Raw genomic sequence first — 13,867 nt, 5'->3', positions numbered from 1 at the left:
TGCTGAGTTCAAATCCCAGAGGAGACACGCGGGTGCACGAAGAGAGCAGCGCCGTGTAAATAAACAAAACGAATAAACAAACACAACAGAAAGCCTATTCCCATGTGTACGCGTTGAAAAAGGCTCTCCACTTTCTTTGGCTATGAACTGTTCTGCTGACACTAGTGCATTGGAAAGAAATGATCTTCTTTCACTTCCAGGAACTCTTATCTGTGAGGACAAAGACCTCTCTCTGTCTCTATCTCACCCACTCTCTTCTCCCTCTTTCTGCGAGTCCCTGGTTCCCTGACTCCCCGGTTGGTGATAATCTGTTCGGGGGTTGTCGGACTATCACCGTAGCCGGCCCCTCATGGGTTCTTTATTACCCAAAGTGGTCCGGAGACTGTCCCCTCGCGCGTAGCGCTGTGTGTAGAGATGGCAGAGATGGAGCCGGCTGTGATGCTGGGCCCATTCGTCACACAGAGGTGGTGGACGCTCCACGGGCCTCCGCGCTCCGACATGATAAATGTCTGATAACACAAAGCTAGCCCCCCCACCCCCACACACCCTCCTCCCCGTCCCTTTTCCAAGAGGACTGATAAAGAGACCTCGCCATGCTAGCTAGCTGCCGCAGAACCCAAGGAGATCATCTGCTTCAAAATGGATTAATCGCAGCAGCGGGTGTTGTGAGCAAAGACTCGGGCTGAACGAGGGCGAGTGTGAATAAACATTAGTGTTTTAGTCTTGGATGAGACGGATAGGAGAGGGGTTTGCACAGAGCCCACAGGATGTCAGTTGGTATTGGGCTGGCTGCATGAAAGAGCGGGAGAGAGAAACATAGAAAGGTAGAGACGTACAGAGAGAAAAGCAGAGAGCAACATTTATAGAGAAAGAAGAGAAGAGAGAGGAAAGAGAGAGGGAAAAAGAGGTGTACAGTAGGGACCTGTACAGAGTTATTCAGGCAATGGGGAGGTTAAGACTGTCCTTGCTAAGCCATGAGAACATCACATGAGGAAATTTGTAATTTATATATTTAAAAAGATTTATATTCTGTACACCTACAGTATCTTTAAGGACCTTATGACTCACCCACAATCAATGACATGAAATCAATTTGAAAAATACTTTATAAAAAAAGAGGGCACTTCAACCGATCTGTGGTAACTTCGAGTTTCACGACCTATGTGGAGATACGAGCCCTCGTGCTTGTCCTCATGCTCGTCCTCGTGCTCGTCCTCGTGCTCATCCTCGTGAAGCATTTGCGGGACCTTGAAGGAGCGAGAGTGATAACGAAGTGTTTTTTTTTCTCCCACTACATCGCGTACCTTCATCCTCGTCATTAGCACTGACAGTGAGGACGGCGAAGCCCACGTCAGCGTCCTCATCCACGTCGACTTCATACGCCGTCTGAGCGAAGACAGGCTTGTTATCGTTCACATCGCTGATGAAAACCCTCACGTACGCTGTGTCTGAAGGAGAGAGAGACCGAGAGCACAGAGTGAGAGATTAAACACCAGGCCTGCTCTTATTCTGTCAACCTGAACATATCCTCCCCGCTCTCTCTCTCTCACTCTTCTTCATCCTTCCATTTCTTCCTGCATCCTCCCATCATCACCCTCATTCACTCCTCACATCTCTCCAACTCACTCACTGACTTCTTTCCTTCTGAAGCAATCCATAGCCAGAATGTGAAAATAGCCCCTTGGGGCAAGTTTGGTTGTGAGTGTGTGTGTTAGTGTGTGTCGGTGTGGGGGGGCTGTCCCAATATAATATGCTGCCTTTGATATGAGTATCAAAAGGAACATAATTTGCAATATACTCGTCAAGATAAGATCAATTATTTAAGCTGGTTGCAGAGCTAGCTTACAGTTTAACTCCGACATACAAGCCACGACTCCAACTATTCCTGTCTTTTCCGGGTTTAAGGGGGGAGACAAGAGGAGGAGGACGACGCATTGGTGTGCAGGTGTCGTGCAGCCATCGTCTGGTGTTGACGTGTCACCACCTTGCCACCTCTGGCGAAGAGCGCGCAGCGTCAATCCTGTGACAGATCTCACTTGAGCACCGAACACTGATGATGCGTCAAGGTTGTCTTTACAACCCCACCTCAATACTGTTCTCTCCTTGTGCTGTCATTCTTGTACTTTGCAGCGATACCTTACTCCTGGGCTCCGATTCCAGTCAGTATACTCTTTTAATGAGTAAGAGAGAGGAAGAGACAAGAAGCTTGAGAGCTAGGGTGGGTTTACATGTGCGACATCCCCACAAATCACAATAAATGTCAGCATGAGGTATCAGAAAGGCTGTGGGGGGGGGGGGGGGGTTGAAGGTCTATAAAGACTCATTGTAGAAGTAACAAAGCGCTGTTCAGGGAGCCGTGTCCATAAGTCTAAAGCTCCAAGTCTCCAGTTGTCCACGTACCTCATGTAACATTCATACCACTGCAAAATCATACAGAGCATTTTTTTTTTCACTCCTTGACCTCTTAAATATATGAGTGGTGTTTACGCTGTCAGACATGTCATTATCAGCTAATCCAATGAGAGACACTTTTAATAATCCATGATACATATGAAAAATATATTCTCAATAACAACCTGTTGTTTATCAATGGGAGTGCCAGGCTTCTCTGTGGAGAGATAAGCATATCCGATGGCAAGAGAGGAAAAGAGGATCTCTCTTCCCACTACAGTGAAGAGTTGAGGCTCTATCATAAATGACATTTATGACAGCCATCCAAACCTCTCCTACTGAATCACTGAGACCTGTCGGGAAACAGAGGGCATTTCAAATGTTTTCAAATGCATTCCAACAATGAACACCGTGCATTCGTGAGTCATCGCAATTTGAAGGCCCGCTTGTATATTCATCCTGCATACATTCCTCTAATCTATGGAAAGGTTCCTAAAGTATGCAAAGCTGCTCATGGTCAATCACGCCAAGACTTTGATAGCTTTGACAATTATGGGCCAATTTCTACACAGAACAAAAATGGAAACACAATAGAACAATTTGAAAGATATAACTGAGATAATACCTGGTCAAATTGATTCATCTGCGAAGAGCAAACTCCTCCAGCGTGCCTGAGGCCATTAAGATTTGCATTTAACCACAGAAATTGGTAGGAAAACGAACTGCAGTCGGGTCAACATGTTGATCTTGACAATGGGCATGCAGACGAGCTACCCTAAAACGGATCCTGGCAGTTCTTAGTCTGTTGTGCAAAACCACAGTTTCATCAGACTGGTTGGTCTGAGAGGATCCCGAAGATGGATGTGAAGGTCCCTGGCTGCCTGGTGTGGTTACACATGCTCTGCGGTTGGATGGACTGCCAAATGATTAAAAACCACGTTGGAGGCAGCTTATGCTAGAGAAACACCACTTTAAATGATTTTGTCAAGCAAATTAATATACACAGCCACGCCCTTCTGACAAAGATTGTTTTAGAGAGAGGCTCCTGGAGAGCAGCTTGGGTGAATAGTCGGAAAAGAGCTCAAAGACAACAAAGAGGTGTTAGGAGAAGTATTTTGAGCTGGAGAATAGGAAGCCTCAGAAGCAGGGGGCAGAGAATGGGTGTCCCCAAGCCATGCAGCCCTCTGCTCTGTTAAGCCCCAGCAAGATGGAACCCGAGAGGGGAAAGACAGCCAGGGGATTGAGAGGCCACTATAGACGTTGGCCGCCAGATCCCATTCCTTTCAAAATAACCCCAGGAGGCCGCCACAGAGACGATGCCTCCTCTGCCGCACAGAGGCTTATTTACTGTTGATTTCTACCTCCTCTCCTAACACTTCTCTTTTCTTTAATAAAACGCCCATCAGGGTCCTAAACACCTGACCTGAACATTTTCTGTCGCCAATCCCATTACATAATGCATACATAAGCATGTCTTCTGACGGGGGTTCAGCAGTGTGGCCGCAAACACACTAGTTCAATGACACTGCCAGAGCTCCGCATGATAAGCTGATGTGTTCTGCTTTGTTTATAGACCTGTGTAAAGCCTTTGACACAATCAATCACTCCTTTTTAATTTGCAAGCAGATTTCAGTAAGGGCACATGGTTCCAGGACAATATTTGTGATAGAAGTCAGGCTATTGTGACTGAAGGGTTCAAATCTCACCCCACTTGAGGAGGGCACTGCAGTGATACATTTTGGGAGCTCTGTAATTCCACTGGACCTTCTTTGAATCAAGCGGTTGCCTACTTAGTCTGAGTTCCAAGTATAGCAGAAATTTCTTTTAAATTGTAAGCTAAATTAGAGCTTAATGCAACAAAAATAAATACTTAAATTAATACTCCGGACAGATCACAAATTAAATGAGTTCCTTAGTTTAGTATTTCAAAACAAATGTTTGTAGTGAAGAAACACCAAAAAAATATTGGATTCCTACAGGAAATAATATTTTATGTCTGTTTTGAAATATGGGGATATAATCTATAGGGAAGCAGCAGCTTCTACACTTAAACCATAAGACACTGCCTTTCTATGAGCTTTGGCTTGAATTCCTTGCATCCTTAAAATAATTTAATTTGCATGTGTTGCTTGAAAAGAAATTGCTTGTGATGTGTTTTTTTTGTTGGTCCTATATTTATATTTATATTATATTGTTCATTAACTTTTGACATTCAATCAACATTGTACTTATACAGAAACATGTTGTTTCATCAAGTATATTATTCACATGTTGTAAGTGAGGGAAAAAAAGTTTTGGTAATATCTTTCCTGTTTAAATAAATGTAGCTAAATCAATTGTTTTCATCTTATTCATCCTTCAGGATGGTAGAGTTGACCGTCTGCTGGCCTTACCTGAGTTAGGTTGCCCGTGTTTCCCTGGCCGGGCTGATTCCCAGCCATCCACAGACTTGACCTCCAACAGGTAGGATCCTTTGGATTCACGGTCAAACACTGCCTCTGTGTAGATGGAGCCCATCTCAGGGTCAATCCGGAAGTACTGGTAGTCCCCACTGCGGTCGTTCAGCAGAGAGTAGGAGATCTGAGGTCAACACAGAGAGAGAGAAGGAGAGAGAGCAGGAGGCCAAAGAACAGAATTAGTGATGAAGATCAAGAGGAGGCACAGAGGCAAGGTTGTAAGAGAGGAACATTTGTTAAAACAAGAAATAAGATTGACATGAGAGAAGGAAGACAGAAAAACAGTAGGAATATACCCACGGCAGGGGACGGGAAATACGCATAATATTTAATCAGCAGAGCCAGGTCTAAACTGCGTATGATTCATTTGTCTCTTTAATGGTGTGGATGAGTGCACACATCTACTTATTTAACCAAACTTTAATTAACTACTCGAGCCGAGAGACCTCATTCAAACCAACTGCATGTGAACCTCCGTGACAATTTATTTCTATATCAATGAAACAAAGCAATGTAACTTGATTTTAAGCAGGAGCAAAAACTCTATTATATAATTAACCTTATTTCAATATTCAAACAGAATAAAAGCTCCATCTGACCAGCTACGAATGGCCTTCAAAAGCCACAGGTAGCAGTTATTCAGCAAAATTCACTGAGTGAGAGGATTGAAATGGCATGTCTTGGAAAATTAATCAAAACCCACGGGGACAGCGCAAAAATAAAAGGATGAATTAAATGTAATGCCGTAGTAAAAAGCTTAACGGGGTCAATTTATGGGTAAAAAAACAACAAAAAGTTTCAAACAAGCGTGAAAAATAATTATATTTAATATTCACACCCACAAATGACAGTCATTATCTAAATGTGGAACTGAACTGCATGGTACCTATGTGATTCAGCCCGCAGAGGCCAGTGCAAGCAACTAAGCAGCCGAGGTGCCTGCAAAGAACTGAGTACATTTGAGGCATCCCCTTTGTGCCGAAAGCTTCATACTGGGAGTAAATTTATGAGTGGACTACTTGTACAGTGTGTGTATGCGTGGGAAAGCGTTTTTCAGTGTGATATAGACTGAAGTGCCAGAAAAACTGATACAGACGAGCCCCTACAAAATACACAGCAATGCCACCCATGCACGTCATTGGTTGTGTTTGCCCATGCCTATATAAAGCCATAGACATCTGCAGAAGCATCTAGAGCTGTCTCTGCAAGTTATCACTATTTAAACGATTTTCAACGCGGTTTAACTGTTGGAGCTCGTGAAATGGGTTACAGCATTTCGGAGGTAGAGGAGAAGTTTGGATTTCCAAATGATGGTTAGAGGAACACTCATCTGAGTTTGGGGTCTAGCCATTCCCACCTAAGTCACCAGATCTCAACGTTATCGAACACATCTGGGAGGCCATGCAATGTACGGTGGGACACAGACATCCTACACCTCAGAATACAACAGAATTGTGGACCGCTCTGCAAGAAGTATGGTGTTCATTGCCTACAGAATACATCGGCAAGCTTGTGGAGTCCATGCCCTATCGCATTTCTGCAGTCCTGTGCTCTCGTGGGAGGCCTAGACAAGTATTAGACAGGTGTACCAGTTTTTCTGGCTCTTCAGTGTATATATACAGTACAATTCAGTTTGTACTAAGTTTGGACAAACCTACTAATTGAAAAGTATTTCTATATTTTGACTATTTTCCACATTGTAGAATAATGGTGAAGACATCTAAACTATGAAATAATAAATGTATGTAGCAATCAAGAATAGTTTTAAACATATCAAAATACATTTCATAATTTCATAATTGTATTTTTTCAAAAAAAGTACATTTATGTGATTTCTTTCCTTTGAGACAATCAGTTGTGTTGTGACAAGTAAGTGTTGAGATACAGAAGACATTATTTCTGTCCTGTAGTAGTCAATATTATGGCAGCTCAAATAAGCAAAAATAAATGATATTCCATCATTACTTAAAGACATGAATGTCATTCAATCCAGAACATTCCAAGAACTATGATGAAACTGGCTCAAAAGGAGGACCACAAAAGGAAAAGAAGACCCAGAGTTACCTCGGCTGCAGATGATAGGTTTGTTAGTTACCAGCCTCAAAAATCTTAAATAATCTGCAACTCAGATTGCAGCCCAAATAAATGCTCCACGAAGTTCAAGAAAGAGACACAATACAACATCCACTGTGCAGAGGAGACTGTAAATCAGGACATTACAGTCAAATTGCTGCAAATAAACTACTATTGATGGACACCAATAAAGAGAGACTGGCTTGGGCCAAGAAACACGAGAAATTGACATTGGAAAAGTGAAAATCTCTCCTTTGGTCTGAAGAGTAAAAATTTGAGAGAAACTGACGTGGAAGCATGGAGTAGGAGGTGTGATGGTGTGGGGGTGCTTTGCTGGTGAAACAGTCTGTGATTTATTTACAATTCAAGGCACACTCAACCAGCATGACTACCACAGCATTCTCCAGTAATATTTCATCCCATTTGGTTTGCACTTAGGAGGTTAGTTTTGCAACAGGACAATGACTCAAAACACATCCAGGGTGTGAAAGGGCTATTTTGACCAAGAAGTAGACTGATGGTGCTGCATCAGAAAAACCAGGCCTCCACAAGCACCTGACCTGAACCCAATTGAGTTGGTTTGGGTTGAGTTGGACGGCAGAATGAAGGAAAAGAAGCCAACAAGTGCTTAGCATATTTGGAGTTCCTTCAAGACAGTTGGAAATGCATTCCAGGTGACATGAAGCAGCTTGAAAAAACACCAAGAGTGAACAAAGCTGTCATCAAGGCAAACGGTGCGTACTTTGAAGAATTTAAAATAGAAATATATTTGTTAAAAAAAAAAAGTGGTTACTACATGATTCCATAGGTGTTATTCCATAGTTTTAATGTCTTCACTATTATTCTACAATGAGTAGGTGCCTCAATACTTTATATATGCTGAGCTTAAGAAAGATTTATAGAAAAGATGCAGGAGATAACCAGCATAAAGTATGAGTATGAGTGCACATGTGAGCGCACGCACAAAAGCGTACCTGTCTGCATGTTTACAGTGAGCCTTCAAGCACCTGTGACCTTGAGGGAACTTAAGTCTAAAGTACTCAATCATGCATTTTTCCAACATAGCGTTGCTCTAAGCTCAGAGAGCCCAACAGACGTTTCGATTCTATGGTCAGGCTATAGGAAGCAGTCCTTCAGAGGAGCACTCACACTGCACTGTGGAATACAGATAGGTTTTTTCATCTACCTTAGACACACTATAATACTCTATGGTGAAATGAAAGAGAAATTACTTCTATGGGTTTACTCTTGAGTGGTTTCAAGTTATTTAATTTTTTTCCAAAGAAAACGCAAAGATTCAGGCGCCTGTATTCACAAAGTGTTTCTGAGTAGGAGTGCTGACATCGGGTGGGTGTTTGTAGTCACCCACCATGCTGAAGTGTTCCCTCACCTTTCCATTGAGCCCCAGGTCCAGGTCGTTGGACGACACCTGCGTGACGAACGTCCCTACCGCCGCACCCTCCGTGACCGATGCCTCGTAGATGGACGAGGTGAAGAAGGGGACGTTATCATTAACATCTAGCGGAGAAAAAAAACACAGGCATTATCCTTTGTCATTTGGCTTAGTACGTTCTCACTGAAAGGATATTATAAGGAATGGAGTGATTCAAGTAGCTGGCAATAAAATAAGGTGAATGGGGCTTCTACTACATCCCTTTTAGTCTCTTTTGCCAAACATTTGTTGACAGAGGCGAATGGAGACCTTCAAAATACCTTGTCAAATGAATTCAAATACCTTGTGTGACACTTGAGAACTCTCGCTCTCTCTTTTTCACTATTCAAGTTGGATTTTGTAATGTAACTTATTTCTCTGCTTTGACAGAGAATTAACACAAACAACTTGTTAGACGGAGTTGTGTATTAAAGTCAATGAAACGCATTGTGTGAATAACAGGAGTAATTAATCTAAGAAGGAATTTTAACGACAAACCGTGAATCAATTCACATTTTCTTATTGATGTTCACTTTGATTTAATTCTGTTTAATCAAAGTGAACATGCTTAATCAAAGTGAATTAATAGGAAAAAGCTAATTGGTTCACTGATGTGTAACGGTGAGCATATTACCTTCTTTGCAACACTGTTAGCATTGAAGGTACTGAATACCTAAAAATAAAACTAGCTACCACAGGAACATTACCAAGAACCTCAGTGAAATTAATTTTCTTCAGAAGAGGACATTTCAGAATAGTAAGTCCAAAAACCGTAATGGCTAAAATGCATTCAGAATTCATTCTCAAACTGAACCATGTTGTACTTTTTTTTGAAACAGCAAATGTCTTAATGTATGAATTAAACATGGGTCCTAAATCCATTACATTCCTTCCCTCCCCCGTCTCCTGTCCTCCTCAACAACCCTCCCCGCCTCACTTCATCCTCTAGAGACGACTGAAGGCTGGCTCACTTATTAAGACTGATATGGGAGAGGAGCAGGGGGAGGAGTGAGGAGGGTTCGGCCATATTAATGCTTTCTCTCCGATTTAAGACCAACTCTCATGAATGATAGAAGGAAAGATGGGTTGGTTGGGGTGGTGATAATGAAGGACGATAAGAGGGGCTTATGCTGGGTAGAAAAGCTATTCTGGGGTGGGGGGTCAGAGGTGGGCTGAACCGCAGTTGGTTTGGGTCAGTAAGTTGAAAATCAACTGGATTTTAATAAAAAGGTTGAAGCACACTAAATTGGTCATGATTTCTGGGGTGAGCGATAATGAGGAGCCAAATTATAGTTTAGTTTGGAGGAGACAGACAAAGAGACAAAGAGAGTGAGGGAGGGAGGCTGAAAGAGTGGTAGAGTTAGGACTAGAGAGAGGGAGAGAGTGAGACAGAGATGGGTGTCTGTAGGAGAAAAGAGATGGAGAGATTGTGGTGATACCCCATCAGTTTTCTGTTGACTGGGGTGGAAGAAAATGCCATTTTGGTTTGGTTTTAAAATTACCAGTTAAATGACCCCATCGATGTGTTATATCTTACCTGTTATATTAAGATACACAGTGGTAAAGGCTGCCAGGGGGACTGCCGCCACGTTCTGAGCCCGGACCCTGAGTATAAAATTCTTGGTGGTCTCATAGTCAAGAGGCTCAGCCACTAGGATGGAAGCGGAGCCGTCCTCGCGGTTAGGGGTCAGGTAGAAGCGGACAGGCATGTTGGTTTCTGGCACCATCCCATCTTCTAGGTTATAGGTCACTCTAGGGTCCCCGAGGGGAGAGGTGGCCTTGATAGTCTGGGGATCAGAAAAACAGGGGAAACTGAGAACCCTAGAGCCTTGCTTGTATCCAAAACCAAAAAAAAGGTGTTGCAGCTTGTAAAGGCCACGTTTGCAGATATGACCATGTTCGGCAAATGCCGAATATGTCTTTTCAATGGTTATCTTCCTTTAAACGTGTGATGCTCATAACTGCTTTCATTGAATCCTGACCTAATTGTCAATCCTAGCGTGTGACTGCATGTATTTTTATTCTGCTTCCGGCAAGGCTTCCTGCAAAACAAACAGTTCTACAGATCAATTACAACCTACTGGGGCCTATTACATCTTCACATAACAGTAAAATAAACATTTATCTTGCAGATCACTTAGAACTCCAAAGGAAAACTTCACACACTATTTCTCTCTCACCGTTCATTTCCCTCTCCCGCGCTCTGCCGCTTTCTTTCAGCAAAGTATTTATCTGCATTTTTTAATAGCTTATAAAAGATCCTGAGGAAATTCTGCAAATTAATTTTCTATGCGTTACTAGGAAAAAAAATTGAAAAGTTAATGCCCATGAATAATCCAGGGCTCATGATTGGCCAGAGCTGGGTACAAAGAACTTATGATTCGGTCGGCTTAAAATAGAGACAGCGAGAGGATGAGTCCAGACAGTGTTCAGGACAGGGGTTGGGGAGTTTGGGGGTTGCAAGGGGTGGCTGGAAGACGTAGGGCTTTCCCAGGACGAAACAAGCACCAAAGAGAGGGAGGACGGGAGGGCTGGCAGGGAAACTGAGCCCTGAGGGATTTATCAAATTTATCGTTTGCCAGAGACCATAATAACTGGGTGTCCATACACCAGTACAGTATGTCATTATACACATTACTGCACATTGGTTTTAATGACATTCTAAAACCACCTAGTGTCATCTGCTGTTCTGGTGTGTTGACAGCACAGCCTAGTAAGAGCAGGGAACCTCTTTAAGCCTCATACTACTGACATCCTCCAGCCAAGAACATCCTCCAGCCAAGAACGTGGGCTGAGAATCAGTATAACCCTTACCATTTTATTCGGTGGCTTTTCAAGTTTGTTCACAACCATTTTTGTGGAGCTACTAAACCATGAGGTGCAAGCAAAGTCATTGTGCGGGAGCACTGACGCGCTGCAAGTGTTTTGAATGTGGCTGTATTGACAATATTGTCAGACGGTATTATTTTCTGTATGATGCAAATCATGCATTATGCCATTGTTTTTTATGTATTTGTCATTTTGTTCATAGTTCATATTCTTTGGACAAAACTCCCAGAACAGATCCCCAGAACTGACAATAATTACTTCGGTCAACCTTACCGCCTATCTTGTGAAATGGTATAACCCAAGCAAGTTTTAATTCATTTGGACACCCCCCTTGCTTGAAAGAGATATTAATGATATGTGTAATGTATAGTGGAATATGTTCAGCGGCATATCTTACAAACCTGGCAGGCACATTGTCCATACCAGTGGCTTTAGAAGAGTTTAGCTCAGTTAACCTCTTAGTTACCAGCTTTGAGAAACTTCTATGAAGCTAAATGAGTCAGCTAGCACTCCTTGCTGTGAGTAATAGTTCTGCCCCTGACCATTCAGCCCAAGGTGATCAGCCAGCTTTTCCACCAGCTCCTTAGCCAGTGATGGAAAAAAACAAGTGTTGAAGCTGTCTGCCACCTTGGTCCTGTCAGACACAATCTCCCCATCTATGCTCAGACTGATGTTACTTCTCTTAGTTTTTGTCTTAATTTTTGCTATAGCCCAGGTGTTCGAGAGACAGACAAGGTTTTCGGGGATTGTTCTTATTTACTACAGTTATCTTAGCAAGACCTCTTTAATCATTCTGCTCACCTCTTTTCTTATTTTCCTGAAAATAGTGGAAGGTGTCTGATTGTTAGACTTCCTAATATCAGAAAATGGTCAGTTCTTTTTTTAGAAAACCTCATTAAACCTCAACTTCTATAATGTGTATTCTTTGATACACAGTCAACTGAAGAATTATTGGCATCCTTCATGAAATTTAGCAAATGAAAACGCAAAAGTAAATAGTAGATTAGTATACCATAAAATAGGTTAAAAAAAAATATCTAAATAAATGTTTGCCGGACCGCGTAAGCAGAGCCAGCCAAGAAGAGCAAATGTCTCTAACTGAGTGAGTGAGTGACTGACTGCGTACCCCTTGTTAAATAGCGTAGTGGTTATACAAGCGGACCTGCGAACTATAGATTCGTATCTCCTCGCAGGCAAAGCAAAGTACACATTATGAATTATTCTGTATAGACGAAAACTTCGCTGGCTAAAACCTCCAGTAACTACATTATAGTAAGCCTGAAATAAAACAGTTTACTGTTATATTGCGACAGTTTGCTGGCTACAAAATACAGTAGTTACGTTATACTAAGACTTACAATTTCTTCTGCGGGCCGGCTGAACTAGGCTTGCCTGGTTTCTTGTTTGTAAAGCATTCCCAGGAGTGATTAACTGAGCCTCTCTGTAAAGTCAGACATGGATCATGGACAACTTCTCTATGCAGCACATTTCAAGGTCCTTGATAGTCTTAGGTTTGCACATGTGGACAGCCATCTTCAATTCCGACAACAGGTTTACAGTCGGATTTAAATCAGCAGACTGAGATTGCCATTGAAAACACTGATATTGTGGACCATTTCTGTGTTGATTTTAATGTGTTTGTCTCCTAGCAGAGGCAAACAGGTTCTAGGATAAAATATCCCAGTACTTAGTACATTACGCCATCAACCTTAACAAGATCCCTGGGACCAATAGTGGCAAAACAGCCCCAATGATTATTTTTATCAGGTGCTATTCAGTCCCCTTGGGTCACAAAACATGCCAATGCATGGCCAAAACTTTAAATGTTTATCAAATTTGAACAAAACACACTATTTGTACAGTAGTTCCAATAACACCTGCCAAGGTTCTGGTGCAATTTGTGGATTGGGCTCAGTAAGGGCTTCTTTTGTGTCATGGAGGGGGCAGTTGATTTTGAGACTTTATTACACTATGATTCCACTAGACTGTGCAGTTCTCAAACTGTCATCCTTGGATTCCTCTTTGCTTCACCAAAAGTGAGGGCAATATGCACAATACGTGCAACTACTTGCAACTATTACAGACTTCTGAAAACTTTTCATCATTGCTGTGACTGTGCTTAATGATATTTTCAACAGTTTATGCTTTTATCTATCCTATACTTGACACCCATCTGTCTCATTTCTTCTGACAGATCTTTGGTGTTACCCATGTTGATGGATCAACCAATCAATCAAATGTATTTAAAAAAAATTTTTTACATCAATTGTTACGAAGTGCTTTTACAGATACCCAGCTTGAAACCTCAAAGAGATAGCAACAAGAGTTAATGCACAGGGGTTAAGAAAAGTTCCCTAGTAGGGTGCAAAATTAGGAAGAAACCTAGAGAGGAAATATCCTCTGAGGAGTGGCCAGGCCTCTGGTGGTACTGGGTAAAAATGATAAGAGTACCTGACCTTTTGTGCCACGTCAAGGTTTTTGAATTATCAGAAAACAATCAGGTCAATAAATGAAAACAGAATCCAAGTCTGCTGCATAACCAGGATGGTTTACCTGAAAGCAATTTAGTAGGTTTTATCAAGAGCATCTTCATTTTCATGTATTTGAAATAGCACTGAAAAAACTCTAAACGAGTATGTGGTCAACAATAAGTATACTTTGATTACTTTGAGATTTTGTTTCTAAC

The 13,867-nt window shown here is 42.0% G+C and overlaps 1 protein-coding gene across 4 annotated transcripts in view; it reads right to left on the bottom strand.

The window, feature by feature from the left end:
* The window catches only part of si:ch211-186j3.6 (neural-cadherin), a 210,820-nt gene that overhangs the window by 80,378 nt on the left and 116,575 nt on the right, over positions 1–13,867 (bottom strand). For all 4 annotated transcript variants that reach the window (XM_010891396.3, XM_034295225.1, XM_020054417.2 and 1 more), the window contains 4 exons: positions 9,890–10,139; positions 8,311–8,438; positions 4,785–4,971; positions 1,305–1,448 (listed from right to left, as the gene is read on the bottom strand). In XM_010891396.3, the coding sequence (XP_010889698.2) occupies positions 1,305–1,448; positions 4,785–4,971; positions 8,311–8,438; positions 9,890–10,139 (709 nt within the window). The remainder of the gene's footprint in view (positions 1–1,304; positions 1,449–4,784; positions 4,972–8,310; positions 8,439–9,889; positions 10,140–13,867) is intronic.

This window comes from Esox lucius, chromosome 2 (genome assembly GCF_011004845.1).
Source record: "Esox lucius isolate fEsoLuc1 chromosome 2, fEsoLuc1.pri, whole genome shotgun sequence".
Lineage (NCBI taxonomy): Eukaryota > Metazoa > Chordata > Actinopteri > Esociformes > Esocidae > Esox > Esox lucius.
Note: the sequence above shows the minus strand (reverse complement) of the source record. Positions and strands in the feature narration are given on the sequence as shown.